This window comes from Pygoscelis adeliae, unplaced genomic scaffold, assembly GCF_000699105.1.
Source record: "Pygoscelis adeliae isolate BGI_AS28 unplaced genomic scaffold, ASM69910v1 Scaffold300, whole genome shotgun sequence".
Lineage (NCBI taxonomy): Eukaryota > Metazoa > Chordata > Aves > Sphenisciformes > Spheniscidae > Pygoscelis > Pygoscelis adeliae.
Genome location: NW_008824004.1, coordinates 1,903,925 through 1,925,064, shown reverse-complemented (window position 1 = coordinate 1,925,064; position 21,140 = coordinate 1,903,925). Strand labels below are relative to the sequence as shown.

General features: G+C 37.7%; 1 protein-coding gene across 1 annotated transcript in view; it reads left to right on the top strand.

The window, feature by feature from the left end:
* UTRN (utrophin) overlaps positions 1 to 21,140 on the top strand; it is a 377,019-nt gene that overhangs the window by 141,634 nt on the left and 214,245 nt on the right. The window contains 10 exon segments of the mRNA XM_009325465.1: positions 827 to 955; positions 1,085 to 1,255; positions 1,827 to 1,976; positions 3,248 to 3,385; positions 4,218 to 4,370; positions 10,837 to 11,028; positions 12,881 to 13,053; positions 17,231 to 17,381; positions 18,762 to 18,937; positions 20,092 to 20,227. Of these exon segments, the coding sequence (XP_009323740.1) occupies positions 827 to 955; positions 1,085 to 1,255; positions 1,827 to 1,976; positions 3,248 to 3,385; positions 4,218 to 4,370; positions 10,837 to 11,028; positions 12,881 to 13,053; positions 17,231 to 17,381; positions 18,762 to 18,937; positions 20,092 to 20,227 (1,569 nt within the window).

Genomic DNA, 21,140 nt, shown 5'->3' with positions numbered 1-21,140 from the left:
AGATATGTTTCTTGATGTTGATACAGAAACCAATCACAGGGTGCCTCTCTTTTCCTCTCCTCCCTCTGTTTTGTTAGTCTAAAAGATCAAAGCTTAGCTACCCTTTTTTTGGGTAAGAAGCTCTGTGCTGAAGCAGGATGGTACTTCTCTGAATCTGATAGCTTTGTTTTGTCACACAGAATAATGTGGTGTTTCTGTCTGTGGCACCTAATGTTACTACTTCTGACTACATATGAACACAGACCTAATTGATATGTCTACAATGTGGTGACTTTTCTTAAGAGGAAGAAATATTTTAGTGTACTCAGTAAAATATCAAAACTTGACTATTATAATTTGCAGGTTTTGGTGTAATCCTCTTTCAATTCAAAAAAGACCCAACAACAACTGCACGTAATGTGTACTGTTGTATCTGCTAGTGATAACTGAAAAAATCATGGGTGTTTTGGTAACTGAGATGATGTGTTCTAGCTGTAATGTTGTAATACCTTGTCTGTCTTTATTTAGTTGGACAAACCACCTCAGCTATTACTGTTTCCCTTTTTATGAATTAGGAACAATAATATCAAAGGGTCTAGAATGAAAATTGAATTCTTGTAAATACTTATTGAAGGTGATAGGTACAATCTAATTTTCAGTGTTCCTTTCCAAGGTGTATCCATAACACTTTATTCCATTGATGTCCTTTTTACTCATAATGGTGGTTTTGGCAGGGATTTTTTTTGGCGTGTGGTTTTTTGTGTGGGTGTTTTTGGCTTTTGTGTTGGTTTTTTTTGTGGATTTTTTTAAGTTTCTCATATTGATACATTTTAAAATCTTTTTCCAGAATCATCAGAGCCAGCTGGAAATTTTTGATGAAAATGTTGCCCACATAAGTACTTGGTTGTATCAGGCTGAAGCCTTGCTGGATGAGATTGAGAAAAAGTCAGCAAGCAAAAAGGAGGAAACTGTGAAGGTAGGAAATGTTGCTGTCAAGTAACCACTTCTGGATTCTAAATGAAGTCAAGTCAGGTCTGCTGCCTGCTTTTTTAAAGTATTTTCTCCTTTCCTAGGATAACCATTTGCCTTTTCTTTCACTTCTTAGCGCTTAACATCTGAATTAGATGATGTTAGTCTTCGAGTGGATAATGTGCGTGATCAGGCTATCATCCTAATGAATGGTCGGGGGGTGTCATGCCGTGAACTTGTTGAACCCAAATTGGCAGAACTGAACCGTAACTTTGAGAAGGTCTCTCAGCACATCAAAAGTGCCAAGGTGAGGATAAGCAAGCCCCAAAACGTGCTTGCGGGCGTCTATGCCAAAATGATGGCCAATAGCTTTAGGGGATAGATCTTTAAGTGTTAGAACAGCACTTCGCTACTTTTGATTCTCTTTTAAGTTTAGATATTTGTGTGAAAAATGGACAGACTGATTTTAGACCAACTGCTTTTTTTACCTGAGTAACAAGTGATGACTTGAGTTGCAAGGGAAAATTTACAAATAACTGTGTTACAAAGATTCAGAAAAAATTATATATTGCAGTACATATTTATATGAACTACAGAACAACACCATAAGCTCATGTGACTGGAGGTTTTTTGTTTGTTTTGAGACCAAAATGCTCAGATTGAAGTTTGAAGGTAGAAGCTTGGTGTAATACCTATTCACACTGTGTCCAAGCTAACTCTCAGTGTTAGATCAAACAGCTCTTGCAACTTTTTTTTTTATGCTGATGGTCCTACAAACTGGTATGCCTGTTCATGGAGAATTGGTTTAAATCATTAAACTGTGTGTGACAGCTCAGACTAAATTTTCAGCTTGAACAAAATTTTGTTTTGCTTTGCAGATGCTTGTTGGACAAGAACGACTTCCTGTCATGTCAGAGCCCTGTGAAGTCAGAGTAGCTTTTCCAGACCTGGAAAAATTTGAGGGTGACATACAGAATATGTTAAAAGTTGTGGAAAAACATCTGGAGTTGAGTGGGGAAGATGAAAAGGTTTGTGAGCAATGGAAGAATTAAATAACTGATTAACTCCCTTTCTATTTTGTCCATGTGTTACATTCCTCCAGACTTTGAGGGGGAATTCTGCTGAGAAAATCAAATTTAAGACAGGAGTAGAAAATGAAGGAAATTACTAGGTTGTTGGAAACACTGCACAATTTTCCCATACTTTTCCCATAGCTGGTGCGCTGAGAGTAACTAGTCATACATCAGTCTGTATTTTCACCGTGGTTTTATATAATTCAGGTAGAGAACTTTGATTTTCATTTATCTTCTCTCTTCTACCCAAAGTAGCTGTTTATAAGGAATCCTTCCTGTAAAAGCAAAACTTTTTCTTTCTTTCTTTCTTTCTTTCTTTCTTTCTTCGTATCTAGCTGTCTGAACTTATGTTGAAATGATTACTTAATGCAGCTGAGACTCTTGCTATGTATTTGGCAATTTTGGGCCTCTAATCTATTGCATTGCGTAGATATTTTTTTTTCACTTTAAATTTAAACTGGTATGATATTGAATCACAGTGCATAGGTCAGGTCAGTGGATGCTTGTGAAATGAGGTGCAAATAAGAGTGTTGTAATATGGCTCATAGCAAGTCCAAATAAGAGCTTGGAACAAAATTTATCTTTTCCTGGATTCTTATCTAGGCTTTGCTATTCGCCTGTATAAAACTGTCATACTTTTATTCGCATCTTGTCCACAATAGCCTTGTTGGCTACAAAATTGGGTAAAGGCCTGCCAGGTCACCCTATCTGCCTTCCTTTTAAGCACATGAAATATTATGAACTGAGCTGGAAAGCTGAATATGTCTACGGAAAATGGCATGTATACTACAGAAAACATTTTTTAAAAGGCCTCTACGGAAGGACCTATTGTTATAGAACATATGCTTCCCTTTGTGCTGTTTTTATATTTATTATGTTTTCATTTTCTTGCTATTCTGCTCTGACCTTACTTATTATTGTCAAGGAATATTTAGAATAGAAATGGAGCTGAAGGCATAGCGCGCTCTTGCTGTGGCTGCCTACTGCTGGCTCATTGAGTGAGCTTCCTGCAGGACATCTCTTTATGAAGTTTATGGAATGACTGAGTTGGATTTTAGGATTTGGTAGTTGTGGAGGAGAATCTCTGCTTGAATTTGTTTGTCTCACATTTGGGTAATAAAGCAACAGTTTGGTGCCGTTACTGTTAATATCTGATCGGGTGATAAATTCATTTTGGAAACCATAGCTGAGCTTTCTATAGATAATACAGACCTGTGTAATTTTAGCTGGATCAAGAAAGAGCTCAGATTGAAGAAGTTTTACAGAGAGGAGGGCAGTTGTTACAGCAGCCTATGGAGGACCATAAGAGAGAGAAGATTCGCATACAGCTGTTGCTTCTGCAGAAAAAGTACAACAGTGCGCAGGTACGATTATGATAGTTACTCTAGTTAAAGCTCATTTATGTAGTCTTCCCTTTGGTATCCCACTTACAACCTGGTTATGACTTTTTAGTGTATAAGATTATCTGGGGAAGAGTTAAATGTGCCTACACAGTCTGACTCTCTGAATCTTTGCATTTCCAAAATATGAATTTTGTCATTCCAAAGTTTTGGGGGAGTCGTTTTTGATTTTTGAAGTCCTTTTCACAGCTTCACAGAGGACTACCCTGTTTGTATTTACACAGATGGGTGCAGACAGTCGGGCATTTGCTTCACTTGTCTTTGCTGGTCCTCCAGCAAAGGTTTGTCTCCACCACCAGGCTGTGTGAAGAGTGACTACATAGACACATGTACACAAACATATTCATTGAGTTCTCAGCTGAAGAGGTTTGTGTGAATATGAGTCTGCTCCTGAATTCCTCTTGCTTTCTATAGAGGGTATTATCAGCATTTGCGGACTCTGGTATGTTGTGGTGCTTTCGTACACATGCCACATTAAAAATGTTTTCGTGTAGAACAAAGGGGATCTGTATTCTTATACTCCTTTTAGCTCACCCGTTTGAATCATATTAGGGTTGGTAAGGTCAGGTGTAGCTCAAAGGCAGGGTAAGACCCTCAGTCTGGCTTTGATTACGTGTCTGTGCAGTCAAATAGAATATAGCTATTTTAAAGAAATAAATGGCTAGTATTGCATATTTTGGAATTTGCTTCTTCAAATGAATCCCTCCAGTATTTTTGTTTTTCAAATAAATAAGACCTATTCTGTTCACAACTTACCACCTCTTATGCTGTATTTTCCTAATATACTGCATTGTAGGAGTGCAGGTCATTTCAAAGGAGGCAGGCGGTGGAACTCTCTCCAGTGTTTTCCCAGTATAAGAAGGAACATGACAGTCTAATGAAGTGGCTGGATGAGGCTGAGCACCGTCTGTCAGGGCTGCAAGGTGTGGAAGATGAACAAAAACTACAGGTAAATGAGACACTTTTTTTTTTTCTTAGAGCAAACAGAGTGAGCTTTAGAGATTCATATATTAGGGTTTTATGGCTGTTCTTCTGACACCTTCTTGGAACGAAGTGTTTTCAAAATGACAGCATTCATTTTTCATTAGGAAACTATTTGCATATACTAGTTTGGGATTTCTACATAGTCGTCATAGGTCCAAAATATCCCAGCCATCAGGCCCAAGTCTTAGAGTGTGATCTGGGCAGTGTGGTTGAATCAGGACAGTTTTTCTTGCCAGTCTTGCTCATGGGGATTACGCTTAGATTTTTTTGATACCCTGGCTCAACCAGCCTGAATCAATGTCTGGGTGGTGCAGGTATGGTAAAAGCCTCGTTTGAGGCTTAAACTCAGTGCCTCTGCATTCTGTGGTCGGGCTATTTACTCTGATGCTGCCTTTCACTGCCTCAAGTGCTTAGGGAGTGATAACTACCCTCGTGATTGATATTACTGTACACAATGAAGATTAATAAAAATGACAAAGGTTGAAGTATTTCTGATGAGAAGAGTTGTGTGATAATGTGTCTGTGCGGGTCTTGACAAACAATTTCACAACTGATTTAATAGGATGTCAGGGTCTGATAAAATTTACTGCCCAGAAAGCTGTATGTCTTAATTGTTGAGGGTACAGATACTTTTAGTATTTTTTTTTCTTTTGTTGTGGTTTTGTGGTTTTGTGGGGGTTTTTTTGGTGTTTTGTTTTTTTTTTAATTCTATTTCTTTTCATCCTTCAAAACACTTTGGTCGCATGGTAATTACATTAATATTTTAGGCAATAACAGTGAGGAACCTTGTGAAGCAGTAAGTAATTTCTTGGACAAGCTTGGGGGCTAGGCAATCTGTAAAGTACTTCTCAGTTTCTGCATATGAAGCTTCATAATTAAAACCAATCAATCTCTTTTTGACTGCTCTGTAACTTTTTAACCCAGCACCAATTAACTTGGAGGCAGGGGTAAAATGCTCTGGTTCCCTGTGAGACTTACACCACAAAATCATAATGTGCTCTTCATTTGCAGCTGTGGTGCTATGTGGCTTCAGCTGCCTGTGAAAGCTGTAGACCTATGGCAGACAGTCTGCTCTCCTTGGTCGTGCAGGCTATTCAGTATCAGCTATGAAAGTAAACCTTTTAAATCTGCTTCTCTTGAGAGAGACTTTTTCAAATTATAAGCCTCCCATGCAGAGCTGGGCAGCAAAGATGGCCTCAGGGTCTGTTTAACTGTCCAACATCTGACTGCTCTGTTGGGTCCCCAGCGGTCACTCCTGGTGTACTGTGGTACTTGCACGTGAGCTCCTTGGGACCTGACTGATGCCAGGGATTTTGTTTGATGGAAATGGGCATCCATACACATTTAAAGTAAAACAACATGATTCAGTTTTTCTGTTTGATCATCAGCTGCTCAGCTGCTTTGAGTGCATCAATTACCAGATTGAAAAGGGGAAAAAGGTGCACCTGGATGGTTCTCTGCTAATGGGAGCAGTCCCATTGTGCCACAGACTGGTCTTCCGTGTCACTGTTGGTCTCACTGCAGGTTGACTGGTCTTCTCTAAGGAAGTTCCTTTGCCTCCTGTAACACCCTTTTCTTTAGGGATATACTTCAACTAATCCCTGGCACGGCTGGATCCATTCCTGGATTACTGCATCTTGCTATCTGGGTGCTGAATGCAGAATATCATGTAAATATGTATTACCATAGCAATTACAATAGGCTATTGATGGAGAAACGTTATCTTTGCTCAGATTTAAAGTTGTGTAAAAATATACTTCCCAGATGTAGTTTCTAGTCCAGCTGAGTCAGCTAGGCTTTCAGAAAGGGACCACAGCAGTTTTCATTACTGCTGTGAAACTCGAAAACTGCTGCTTTTGCTTCATGTGCCTGTGCCTCTAGCCTTCCGACATTTGAGTGGTAAGCCAGCCTGTCTCAGGTGACCTTATTTTACTTTTATGGCTTGTTCTCTCATGTGCTTTACTAATTGATCTTGAACACCAAGAATGGTGTGGGACCATACCATTTCTGAAGGGAGAAATAGTGGTCCCCAATATCATCATCATTTTAAATGAACACAGTTGATCCAGAATTTTCTTTGAGCCACCAGACTTGACTTACCCTCAGCACCAGGGGGGATCCTAATGCTAAAATTCTGCAACAGATACTGCCCCTCCCCAATTTTTACCATCTATTCTGTGCTTGAACAAATGCCCTCCCCCTTCTTTTAGTCAGTAGGGATGTCTGATGAAGGTGGGGAAAGGGAAACCTTGGATGTATCCATAGGGCCCCCAGACTACCAAATAGCAAATTGCAGTGCTTTTTGCTCATCTCAGCTCAAGACTGAGAAGCACTAAATGAATTCTTGACCCAGTGGTGTGCAGCTGGCTCAACTCCTCACCTTGATGTAAGGAAGGTGCAGTGAGCAGAGCGAGAGAAACTAGTGCTTGAAATGAACAAACAGGGAGGGAAAGAAAGATTTCAGCTGCAAAGGTGGGGAGTAGACTCCAATTAAGGTTTTATGTAATACATTATTTACGTTTTTGTAAATCAGTGTGGAGGAGAAGACTTACTTATGGTGCTTGAAGGTCATATATATCTATATATTGATTGCTGGAAGTAGCTGGATCATAAATATTCCTCATCAAGTATGCTTCTAGGGATTATGGAGTTAAGTGTCTCTGAAATATTGGTAACCCTTCTGCATAGCAGGTACTTCTGAATAACCTTTGTTTTGCCACAAATCCGGTAGCTAGAAAAGCCTGCCTTGGAAGTTTGTATCTGCTTGAGTTCCTTCTTGTCTAACCTTGCTTTAGTATTTATTTAAATTGCTCTATTCTGACTTGGCTCGGTATGATGGAAAGGAAAAATTAAACCTTAAATTGCAGAGGTAATTAGTTGACTGAAGTTCCTGAGAGATTTTTCCAGGCTTTAGAAAACTGTTTTGAAGTGAAAATGATAATTTTGCAGATGGTTAGTGAATTTGCTGTTGTAGGTACAGTGCAATTTTTCCTATAAACTGAAACACAGACACCATCTTGAAGGCTCTCGAAGTATTATTCCTGTAATAAACAAAACATGTATGTTTGCCTATTGTGCTTTTTATAGGGAAGGTTCTGGGTCACTTAAATATGAACCGTTAGCTACATTGCCCATAAATATGTTGCTTACTGACTGCATTAATTAACCCAGAAGAAAAAATAAAATGGACATGAGCTTTTAGCTTTGGAAAATCTTTTCCTAGAAAACTGTCTATGAAATATTTTGAGTGTGAGAGAGGAGGGGCAAGGAATGGTTAAAAAGTGAGCATTTCTAATCAAAAGGGTGGGTATTTATTTGCAAAGATAAGTAATGTGTGGTGATCTGAGATTAGACTGGGTAAATACTTTTTTGGTTAAAATGTTTATGTAGTTAAACATGGAAGGTAAATTATTTAATTTTATGTCAATTTCTTGAGCAGTATTTTCCAAAATCCACTTGGAAGCAAGTCAGAGCGTCTCCTTGAGTTGAATCTTTGGTAGATTTTGTTTCAAAATATATTTAAGTGTAAAAGGGGAAAGGGGAAGAAAATCTGAAACCAAATTCTGAATTGCAGGTAAAACTAGATGCTAAGTATAGGAGGAAACAAATTTTTATTTGACCACTAAATTAAAATTATTTTTAGCAGCTCTCATTGAGAGGCCTCATTTATAGACTGTACGCTAGTAACAGAGTAGTCCCCTTTTTTCCCCAGTCCTACATTTTCCCTAGTATTTGAGAGGCCCAATTTAATGAACGTGCTGTGTCACCACTGAAATTAAAGTAGAAAAGGGCTACTAAGTCATCCAGTCAGATCTCCTCCTAAATAACCTTTGATTAACTTTTTATTTGTGGATGCTTAAGAAAAGCGTTTGCTTGTGGTTTTTTTTTTTAATTTACAAAAAACCCCAACAAAAACCCAAACCCCTAAAAAACAGCTTCTGTGACATTTAGGTCTTTGATTTGTGTGAGACAGTTATGTCAAACTTCTGCTCTTCCATTTTTTTAGTACTTTATGCTGCATTTCAGAAGCTGCCAGTCTGCAATGCAAGGTAGAGAACAGCTGAATAATTAAAACTCAGCTGTAGTAAAGCACTAATGTGTTTATAACACTTACATATGTTCACCTTTAAGAAGGAAGGTTGTGAAAGGAGGAGACATCATCTCTGTGATGGGAGGCAGCTGGAGGAGATTAGTAATGAGGTGTGCTCTGCAGGAACAGCACCAGGAGGAATTCACTGCTTTGCCGAAGAGCAGCAACGTGGCCCAGGATGGTGCTACCGGGGAAGCAGAAAGTTTCAGTATATGTCAGTGTTGGCAACTAGTGGAAAACAAGTTTGCAGCCTGCCAACAGATGCTGTTTTAAATCTTGTGGAAGTTTTTTCTAATAGGAGATAAAGCAATGTGTGTGAAGTAGAAATATAATAAAGTCCAGTGACCTATTCTTTTGGGTGAAGTCCAGATTCTGGACTGTTGCCTGTGTGAGAATGGGACTTGTGGGGTGATGGAGAGTTAGAGAAAACACTTTGTGAAGATGTTGCAGGCAGCTGTGTTGCAGCAGGCATCCTGGTGTTTGTTCAAACCCAGGCTTGTTTGACATTGCCGGGGAAAAGATACTTTGAGTTGCACGAGCTTTGTCTGATTCTTTGGACCTGGGGCCTCTCCTTCCACAGGAAATCATACCACTGTCTAAGCCTTGGGCTTTTGCTCCAAATTTCAGTGATGGAAGCTGACAAAATGTATACAGCACCTCAAGAAAATGTGTTTGGGGAGCATCAGGGACCAAGATGCTGGGTTTGTAACTAAAGCATATGAAGTAGTTTATGGTTTTTACTGCGGTGCTTGCTTGCTGTACTGTTACTGAATCAAAAGCAATGCTGAGTATTTTATGATGCTTGTCTGTAATCCTTGTTTTCAGTAGACTCAATTTATGCTTATGTGCCTGTACATTCTGTTTCTTTAGTGTGCAATGAATGACTGAAAGCATACCACGTTTGGTGGCAAAGGTCTTGTGGAAGTACAACGGTGTCCCAGTTTCAATACAGGGATGATTGTCTACTTTAAAAAACAAAACAAAAAACCCCAAACCAACACAAAACAAATAAAATCCTTAGGAGCATTCGGTGCATGAGAAGAAATCCTGAATGGTGAATATGTGAACATACCTTTTCTGCTGCAATCCTTTTTTCTTTTTCTTTTGAACTACACATGCTGTGTATGTTAGATTCCAGTTAATTTGAGTGATGTATTTGAAATGCTCAGAAACATGTGGAGGAGGAAGATACAGACAGGTGTTTGCAAACAACTTTGTTAGTGGGGCTTAATATTTTACTGGTTGTCAGCTGTGCTAGTGATTTGCATGTGTGCACCCAGCCCAGACTAATTGCAAAGTAAAATTCACTGGCTGAAATAGCTGTGAACATACATTTATTATTCACACTTTTAAGTGTGTTCTCAGCTGTTAGTAAATCATACAGTCGAGTGCTTCTGTCTCTGTCTTGCTTGACTCAGATTCACTGAGTACAGGATGGTGACTTAGAAGTTGCTTGAATTCTGCAATATTTGGAGGTGGCTTTACTTTGTCATTGCTGATTTTAAAGAACTGGTCTGTTTTCAGAGATGGTAACAGAATCCTGTTGGACAAGAAACCTTTTCAGCAAAAAACTGCTTTCAGTCTTCGAAGTATCTGCTTCACCTGCCTCTGCTACCTTTGCCAGGCATGGCAGGGTATAGCTTCTTGCAGCTGGCTTCCTAATGCTTCAGATCCAGGCAATCATTTATGATCCAAGAAAAAGCTTCATTAAATTACCGTTCTTGCTTTCTTATCTGCTAACATGGTACTTGGCTAGATAGCCTGGTCTTACAGCCAGAGCAGATAACAACAGTTGCCAAGCTCTTGAGGAGTTAGTGTCTCTTATTGCTGCAAAAAGCATATTGGGGTACTGGTGGAGCACTAATTTATTTTAAAAATGGTTGGGAAATGTGGGTGGGGATGCTTATTGAAAAGAATGTGGAGAAGGAAAAAAGTCTGCTTCGGTAAGTTGGTAACTTCTGGGAGTCCTTAATGATAAAGGAAACAGACAGTGGGTTGTAATCATAATAGATACAGGCTCAGTCAAGAAGTGCTGGAAATGGTAAGGATCAATGTGAGAGAAACAGCAGTGCCCTTCCCACTCCCCAGGGTTTTAATAAAGAATAATACAGGGTCATTGTGAAGCATGATATCTACTGTTTTTTAACCTTCTTTTTATAAATATAGAAACAATTCTCTGCAGGACTTGCAGCTTTCTGAATTTATGCAACTTTGCTAGAAAGGCCTTTGTTTTGTCTTTTAATGTAGAAAAGTACTTATTCTGAATATAGTCTACTGATTTACGATTTTTTCATAAAATTGCTTGTTCTTTGAAATATAAAATGAACTTTCATGTTTTTAGGCAGTTGCTGTCCAGCAGAGGTTAAAAGGCCACTTTGCTGCAGGGGTTAGGACCTTGCCTTTTTCGGCTGAATACTTGGTTGAAATCAACAAAGTCTTGCTGGCCATGGCTGATGTTGAACTGCTGCTGAATGCACCAGAGCTAAATACTGGCATCTACGAGGATTTTTCAACTCAGGAAGATGCACTGAAGGTACTGCATGCCTAGGCATTATATTCAGAGGGAAGAATGAGGGAAGGGAATAGCAGAAGAAAAAAGACCTTAGCGACTATATAGCTGTATTTGTATTTTTGCTCAGTATAGACTGGATCAATATGCATTGAAGATTAAATAATGAGACAGTTTTGCGGCTGATTTTTCTTTTATGCAGAATCCGGATACAAAGTGGAACAATGTGGAAGCTGGGTGGGAGGTTGGGGGAGAAAGGTTTGACTTCTTTTGTTGGAGGAACTGTTGTGTTTTTCGTCATGTAGTCTGCAAAATATGTAGAGAAATGCTAAAGCCAAAATCCTTATGTAAGCTGTATTAAGGAATCCGCTTGGTTTCCTTAATACAGCTGCTGTTCTCCCTGTCATGTGAAAACAATGGCTCACATGGGAAGAGGGAGAAAGGGAGATTCTTGACTTTTGTATGAAGCTATATGTAAGACAAGGGTACCTGTTCTGATTAGCAAAGCATCAATATGTGCTCAATTTTAAGCTTCCACTTCTCCTCATTGCCAGGCAGTTGATTTACCTGTGTGATTAATAATGAGGAGGTAGTTAAGGATTTGCTGCTCTTCAAAAGGGGATGAAGAAAGTATGTTTGAAAATATTGAATCCTGCTGTCAAATGTGAGATAAGTATGCAGAAGTCTGAGTCCTGGTTAATTTTAAGCATGCAAAGGATCATGATACAGAGATTCCCACAGAAAACATCCATTGGAGTTGGGAATTGCACATGGTGTGGTGCAGTATAGACGTACCTCCGTGGGCTGGGGAGCATAGTGCGGTCCATGTGTCCTTGTATTTGAGGTAGTCGGGCTTTGCCCCTCACCTAGAGCTAGATCAGCTGTTTCTGCAGCTGTTATACAGGTCCTTTAAAAGCTTTTCAGAATTTCAGTCCACTTTTCCGACCTGCTTTTCTTTATGCTGTGCACATGCTTTCATTTTTCGTATTTGTTTTTTGGCGTAGTTTTCAAAAGCAAATAGGGGAGTGATGCCAACCTTTGACAAAGTGGATGACTTCTGTTTTGTTGATGAGATTCTCTTGTCCCTATTTACTCTGCTTCTGTGCAGTTCTGCTTCCCTTAAGTACAATTAGGAGTGTTTATGTTAAGAGGGGTTTAAAATACTTCATTTTGGTGCAGGTGTCTTGTCTGATGTTGAAATTTTATTATATTCTAAGGCTGTTTTCAGAAGAAGAAATAGCAGAGCACAGACTTTTTAGAAGTGTTACTGTTCTAAATTCAAAAAGATAAGTAAATTCTACTGTTTGCATGGTCTTTGTCCTTTGAATACCAAGGCCGTCTTACAACAGCATCTGGTTTAAAGGTATTTTCACATCACAGTTCAATGATATTTGAGATAGGTTGCTTTAACTTTGTCATTTAAATATAAAACTTTTATGTAGCTTATGCTTTTGCAGTTCTGTACATATGGGAGGTTACGTGAAGCATAATAAAGTCACGTTTTGTGGCTCATTTTTTACATGAGGAAGGAATACGTACAGTGTCTTCATGACACGGGCGGATTTTTTTAATAATGAAGATACTGCTGTTTTGAGAAGTATGGTTATGCCCCTTTACTTCAGGAACAGGTGGGATATATAAAATAATTCTCTTCATAAAAAAACTGAGAAGGACGTATGCTTAAAAAGGTGTGATGGACTATTCAGTTCAGTTGCTAAAACTGATTTAGTCTGTGAACTGCTGATGGTCATGGTCTTATTGTAGATACTGATTTTTTGGAACAGTTTTTTGAAGAAATTACTTTTTGGTCTTTTTTTTTTTCATTTCCTGCTAGTGTTGACTTTACTAATGGCTTGTGTAATTACTGTGCTTGCAGAACATAAAAGATATTTTGGATAAACTTGGGGATCAAATTGCAGTCATACACGAGAAGCAGCCTGACATTATATTAGAAGCATCTGGACCTGAGGCGATACAAATAGGAGATGCACTAACCCAGTTGAATGCGGAATGGGATAGAATTAATAGAATGTACAATGATCGTAAGTGGTAAGTCAAGGATGTTTGGTTTCTGTGACCACGTGGTAAATATTTTATGTACTTGAACACTATAAGTGTTTTACAAATGTACCCTAATGATGAAGATAAAGAGTTTGGGAGTACTCAGCTTTAATATGTTAGTATTACACAATAATTGCCAGAATTATTGAATGTTGAAACAGTTAACATGCAAACCATAGTTTGGATGCTTTTATGAAGCTGATTGTTTTTACTTTATAAAATAGAATATTTTGTTTATAAAACATAAAATTTGCTTTGTGATACCTTTAAAAAAAAAGTTCTAGAAGAAAAATGTTGAGTAGGACATCTTTTAACAAAGAATTCAAGGCTGGTTTTGAAGGAGGGAAGGAGTTTGAAAGGATGGGGTCTTTAAAATACAGCACATATGATAGTTGCCAATAATCTTCGCTGTAAATAATTGAAGATGAGAGATGACCACATTAGAAAATTCTGTGGTTGAGAGAACAAGAGAATATTGAAATCAATGCTTAAGAAAAACTTATTTCCTTTCCACAAAGATCAAATAGCTGTAATTTCACTTATGCCAAAAAAGTAGGGGGGGAAGTTAAATTAAGCTGTGACTTCTCCCTGCCCCTTACAAAAGATACTGTAAACTGAAAATGCCTTACTATCTGAAACATCTTTAAATGTTTAAAACCAAGCTTAATACTACTTAGTCAAACTTGGAAAAGTGTGTCAGGCATTTTAAGTTGAAATTGGTGAAAGTGTGAAAGTATGTGTTCAGAAAGTTACCACTAAGCTGAAGGTACTCACACTGCAAACAGCAGTAGACAGAGGTTGCTGCTATGCAAAAAAACCTTAATGACTGAAAATGATTTTATGAAACTTAAAATTAAATGCAAAGGCTCATACTGTAGTTAATTTGCTTTTACAGTATTTGCTTTTTAATGGTGATATAAGGTAATGGTTAATGTAGAAGTTCTGTAGAGCATAAAGTAATGTCTAGCCATGTTCACTGGCTTTGTAGCACCAGAAATCAGATAGCAAACACATTTGGCAGTGTATTTTGAAGAGATGTTTTTAGGAAGTGTGTGTTGCATAAGCTGATGTTTTTAACTTTCTCAGAGCACTGGTGTATGTGTAGAAATATAAAAATCAGTTGGTGGTATTGTCTAAGCAGAGACTTCCAGAAATTCTGGGCCACTGGATCAGTGAAGCATCAAGATTTCTAATAACCTGCCAGGCACTGTTTTGCACTGTTTTTCACTGTTTTTTAATTTGAAAACAAATAGTGGTGCCAACTGGGTACCACTTTCTGTGCTCTTGCTGGCTCCCTGTGGTCATCTGCTGTATTTGGAGACAACTGCTCCAGAATCTGGTGCCCATCTGTATTTATATGCCTGCAGCTATTTTGTTGTCTTCATAGGTATGACGTGCACTAAGATTTAGTTATGCCTTTTTTCTCCCCTGTAACTTAATTGAAAAGCTTTAACTAATAGTATCCTTTTGTAAGTATGAGTACGATTTTATTTACTACTTAAACTTCATTTCTTGAAGTAGCCAGGGTTAACCAGAAACCTAGTCTTCCCATTGAAAAAGATAATTGTATCAAAGAGTAAGTTCAATGTTTATGATTAGCTGGCAAAATGCAATAGATTACCTCCTCACTTGGTTCACTGAATACAAATTAATCTTGAACTTCATAAAGTTTGTTAAGCTCTGCATCTTAATGAGAATAATATTGGGCATGATTTTCATACAAAAGGGACTAGCAATTTAAGCTAAAATGATATGTAGCTTCCTGTATATATTAAGTACTACAATTTTAATAGAAGGATGTACTTTGATTAATGAAGACAATATTAGTATCAATATTAAAATGCTGTATTTTGGCATTAGTATTTTTATACCCTTTCTGTTACTAAGAAGAATTTTTAATGAAGTTTATTCTTGCTTTTCCCAGTGTTGCCCTAAGTATAAGCAGGAAGGCAAGAAGACCCTATCTCCTTAATAATATCTGGCTTTTTTCTGTTTCTGGGGTGGGTGGAGATTTTGACAGAATTAGTAGAAACAGCATCTGAAGTTTGTGGCAAAAGATTGATTTAGTTTTCAGAGGTAGTAATGATTTTGTGATTGAGTGCCAGCTAAGTAGTTAAACCTTTGATAAAAGCTCTGATGTAGCCAAGCAGAAGTTGAATTAAACTGTACTTAGCAAAGCTTTTAATTGTTCAATTAAATCCAGTTGACTTCAGTTTGACTTGAACATATGTGTAAAGTGTGTGTGTGTGTGGTTTTGTGCATGTATGTATGGGCTTAATGCTTTGTTGAGCTGTTTGTAACGATGCTGGTTTGACAGTTCTGCTCCTTCTGCCATGGACTTTCCACCAGTGCTAAAAGTGTTGGTGACTTGGGAATGAGCTGTGGTTTGGAAGCAAGTGGCTTCCTGCAGAGGAGGCAAGGAGTAGCCAAGTCTTGGTGCTGTAGTGACAGGACTTTGGTACTTTTATCTTTTAGCCGAGGCAGTCTGTACTGAAACAGCAGTATGTGCATCTGGCTCAAAACCAGAGTGAAACTTTGTCTTGTTGCTCAAAATATTGATGGAACTGTTGGCTCACAACAGAAACGGCAGGAGTTAAAGCTTTGTGTCTCAAAGCATTCTTCTCTAAAGTTCTAAAATTCTGAAAAAGTCCTGTGTTCAAAACTCCCCCAGAAACTTTCATTTTGAATGAAGCCAATAAAATAGTCTTTTAAACTATTTTAAGTGCTTAGAATATCTCTTCTCATTAAATGTGGAATGAGATACTATGATGAGACAATATGTTCAGTTAGACTAAAATGTACCTGAGAAATAAAAGGAGAATGAGATTTGGGGTCAGTCTACAGGTTGGTCTAGCGTATTGAATTGTGTGCAGGAAACTGAAATGGTAGAACTAGGAGGTAGGGTCAGAAAAAAATAAGTAGAGATTTTTAAGGCTTTCTTCTTCTTATCATGGCCCACATGAAGATCAATAATAACAAAAAAGCCCTGTATGGACCAAGAAATATGGATGTCTTGACAAAAATGAGATGTAATATTGATGAAAATAATCTCACTAGGAACTCTGGGCTTGTTGAATTTAATTAGTGAAGAAGAGAGATGTAATGGTAGCTCTTTGGTTTCGGACATCTTTGATGTTATGTTGTTAATTTCAGATTGCACCTGTATATGAGGTAACCCTGGAGTGTTTGCTGTTGGAATTGTTTAAGACAAAAATAATGGGCTGCAGATGAGATCTTTCCTCTGTCACATTACAGGGTCCTCTGAGCAGGAGACCCAGCCTCCTATGTCTTTAAAGACTATTTTTATTAGTTTGGAATGGGATACTATCCAGTTTGTTGGTGTTGATGTAGATTTCATGTTGTTTGCCTCAAGTCCTGCATCCTTTGAGACATCTGTCCTATTTGCTTTATAATGTAACAGAGTTAGCAATCAACAAATAGAAAGCAAGCCACTCTCTCTATGCCTTTCTGACATGGTTTTCTTATTTAACATTCACGGGCTGTTGTTCTTAGTTTGTTAACATAGTAGAACTCTCATTTTAGTTAAAAACAACCTTCTGACTGTGGTAATTCAGCCTGCTCCATACTAGAAAATGTTGCCCTTCAAGTTAAGCTACCACCTTTGCAGCCTCAAATTAATGTGTAATAATAATGAAATGCCTGGTAAATTATTGTGTGATTAAATTGTTTAAGACCTATTTATGTGGGCCCGCTGGTAATACAGTCAGTTCTAGATAATCAAAATCACCTTCACTTACTAATTTCCAGGCACCAGCACCCCATGGTTTATGAATTTAAAAAAAAATCTGAGCAATTAATCATAAATCGGTGTGGAACATGAAATCTGAACCGTTTTATAATAAAGAAAAAAGGGGTTCGCAGACCAATTTGATGCAGCTAATCAATCTTTATTTTTTAGGTGATAGAAACAAAAGTTTGCTTAGGACTGCCTTTTTTTTCCTTCAGCTGGAAGTTAATGACAGTCTGCTGTTGGCTTTTACCAGCTGCTACTATGTCAGGAAGCCTTCAGTACTGGGGCTTTGTTAACCAGGCTATATGCTAGCCTCTCTGTTTTGCAAGGAATGTTTCTACTCACTGGAGTAGGAATTGTAGCCTTTTCACCAAAATGGTTTGGATAACTTTTCAATGCTTTGTTTTCAAACAGTTGCTTTGATAGAGCGATTGAGGCGTGGAGGCAGTTCCACTGTGATCTCAATGACCTCTCCCACTGGATAACGGAAGCTGAAATGTTATTAGCTGATGCCCGAGGTCCAGATGGCAGCCTGGAGCTGCAGACAGCTGGGCTGCACCAGCAGGTATGTATGATTTGTGGAGAAAATGAGCAAGCTGGAAAAAGTCTAGGTTTCTGACTAAAATTCTAGTTTATATAGACATATAGATTTGAAATGAGGCTGTGCAATTACACTTTAAAAAGTGGTAACTCTTAAGATTTCTTTTTCAATTGCAGTTTAAAATGATCTTGGGGAAGACCTAAATTCCTGCTTATAGTATGGGATTTTATGATGACTCTTAGTATGGATGGGTTTGACATAATTTGATAATTCAAATGTTGGCGTAATTTTTGTTGTTTTATAAGTTTTGTTTCAGCTTTAAAAATATGTTTAATCATAAAGAAATCCAGTATGTTATTTCACTTACTTTCTACTCATAATTAAAAAAAATGGACCCCAACAACAATCAATTCTAACTTAGCAAATTATTTTTTTAAACTAATAACTTTGCAAGATCCTGCCTTATATAAACAATCTAGAAAAAGAAGAGTTTCCAATTCCAGATGTCTTAGGCTTGATTGTTTCAGACTTCAGTTCTGGAATTTAATTCCCTGACATCTTTCTAGCTCATCATTATGGAGGAGCAGACTTTTCTGTTTAGCTAAACTACTTTACTTCCTTTTAAATAATAAGAAGAAAACATAACTTTAAGGATCAGACTTCATTTTCTTTTCTTTTGGGAATAATGGTTATCCAAGATTTAGTTATGTGTTGCTAAAGAAATGTATGTTCTACCTAACATACAGCTTATATTTTATCCTTGTTGCTGCTTGGAGTTTTTTTCTAGGGCATTTCCCTTCTCTTTCTTGAATCATCTTATTCCTGATCCAATTGCAAAGACATTGTTACTAACAATGTAAGTTTTTTGTAGTGGTTAGGGATATTTGAAGGTTTGGTCCTGACATCTTCTGACTTCCTTTAATTTCATGGATTTTCTGTGATTTCTGGGGACTATGGCAGCACAGCCATAATTATCCTAGCTAAAATACTTTTAAGTTACAGAAATAGTCAGGGGCATAGGTTATGAAAAGCACTGGTTAAAAAAAAGTCATACCATCTGTTAGCACTACTAGAAAGTGCTGTACATTAAGAGGAAAGTAATCAAATGTGAGTGTGGATTCTAGCACTGATGGTCTAAATGAATTCTTGTGATCCTAAGTAGTATTCGGCAGCCTATTCTCTGACGTCATCTTTTTATGACACTCATTAGAAAATTGAACTGGATTCAACAACAGACTCTTAATAACTTAAATCAACAGCATCCAATTTTAAGTAAGATGGCTTTAAGTGCCTGTTTTAGTAAAATAATATGCACCCAGGATTCATCCTGTGTATTACAAGCCACAGATCAAAGTCACTTTAGGTCAGTAATAAAATTCTGTGTGGCTTTTATGTTTCTGACAGGAACTTGAAGAGGGAGTCAGCAGCCATCAGACAAGTGTTTCAGCATTGAACAGAACTGGGGAAGGGATCATACAGAAACTGTCTGCTACAGATGGGAGCTTCCTGCAGGAGAAGCTGGCGGGATTGAATAGACGCTGGAAAGCAATCACCGTGGAGGTTATGGATAGACAACAGAGGTAATAAGTTAATTAGAAATTTGGATGTCTGACCAGATGCGATGAGGAGAATCTCATTTAGAAGACTCTGGGAGAGATAGTGCATTCTATTGCACGCTGTCATTAATCTGAATTTTCCTGACATTCAGACCTCTGTGTTTTGAACTGTCTCCTAGAACCAATTTCTCATAAATGCACCTGCAATTGACTGCTTAGTGAGTCTGTGTTTAACACAACCCACCAAATGACAACCACAAAACTTCTTTTCTTACAATTTTCCTTTGTTTTTAAAATCATTTCATTGCTCAGCCAGGCTTTTTTTAGGAAGGAATACTCAGCTGCTTTCTCTGGCTGAAGCTGAATTGTAAGTACATTACCTTGATTTCCATTTTTGTGTTGTCAAAGATACACTAATTGAAACACTTGTATTGTTCTTGAATTTCCACAATGCTATAAAATAAGATCTTTAGGTCTGTGTTCGCAATGATTTAATCCATCTGACTAGGTATTTTCTGAACAAAGTGAAAATCCATTTTGAAGTAGCCTTAAATTTACTTCAAAGATCAAAGAGAAAGGTTGTCTGAGATAAATATACAAATTTTCAGCCTATCGGGGAATACAACGTACCCCGTCTGTTCTTACTGCTAAAAAATGTGTAAGGATAAATCCCTGGAATGGATAGTTATTGTTGGAGGCTATTTATATAATTATATGTTTTTAACATCTCCTGATATGTTTAGAAACGTAACAAGATTTTTCTTAATTTAGTTTGAGAAGTTCCATTAAAGCTTTGTGTGATTTAGGGAATTTTTCCCTTGGAGGGTTTAGGGACATTTGTAATACCTTCACTAACAGTGGCCTTGTAGTGGCTTACAATGATTAGGCCTGAAGGTGTTGTCATACTGTCACTTACGTTTAATGTTTTCTGCAGACTTTTGAAAGTCTATTTTGTGACTTTGGAACTGAAATTTATCTATTTTTAAGGTGGTAGTATTAATTTGGAAATATCTTGCATTTTAATGATGAGGATAGAATCCTTTGAATACCCAAATGAATGCTTTAAAATGCTCCAGCCACTGAAAAACACATGACTATGTTGCATCAGAAGTAATGTAGGCCTGACATGCTGTGTTCATTGCAGAAATGCATATGGATTTTTTGTTTTCCTTTTTAAGGCTAAAAGGAGAGAATCAGCAGCTGATAGAGTACAGAAAGAAGCTTGATGAGCTGCGTTGCTGGTTGGAAAATGTAGAAAATGCTCTGGACACAAGATTTACATTCAACCATGAAGAAAACTTGCGAGAATTACAGGCAAGATCGATTAGTGTGTTTGTGTATGCACATGTATGTCTTGTGCAAAGTATCAGGACATGGCTTTTGGGGAGGGGAATTTTCACATTGTAAATAGCCAAAGAAATATTACGATTGTGTGAGACAGTTTTGTGAGGTTACTTACACAGGCAAGATTCGTCTCATAATGAAGTTGGGTTGAGTAGATAACTCTTATCTAGCCAGAAGATGGTGACTATGTATCAGAAAGTGAGAAATAGATGTACAACTGATAAAATTAGTGAGTGGAATTTCACTGGAGATGATGTCCCCAGGTCAACTTTATAATTGTCAAAACTTTAGCAAAAAGCCAATAAGCTTAAAATGGTAAGTAAGCATCATGTCCCGTTTACCGGGCAGCTTTACTACTTAGTTACATGTGTAAGATTTTGTTTAACCTGTTTTTAAACTATAAGGGTTTTGGTCCTTCCCAGGTAACTTGGGTGCATAAGTATGTGTGTATTTTTCCTGTTTATTTTGTGTCTGGCTTTGACAACAAAATACCTTTGGTTTGTAGGATGTGTGAGAGAGAACGTTTCTGGAATCCTAAAAGAATGGAAGGAGTAGTCAATCCAACAAACCTGCTTGCTCATTTTTTAAAAATTAGTAATTTAAAAAAAACCAACCCAACTTGCTAGATCAAATCAGGTGGAAAGGTGCACCTTTCCTACAGGAAAGGTCCTACAAATGTGTAAAGTAGTTGCAGTTGTGTTTGCCTAAACAAATTGTCATGTGAGTTGAGTATTGGCTGTCTGATGATCATGAAAGTTTAATTTGTCTTGTCATCTACCTTAATATAGATGCCTGAAGTGAAAGGTAGAACTTGAATAAGGGGGGAAAGAGCAGAATTTGCTAGAGAAACACTAGTAGGGAATTATTAAGTACCAATTTGGCC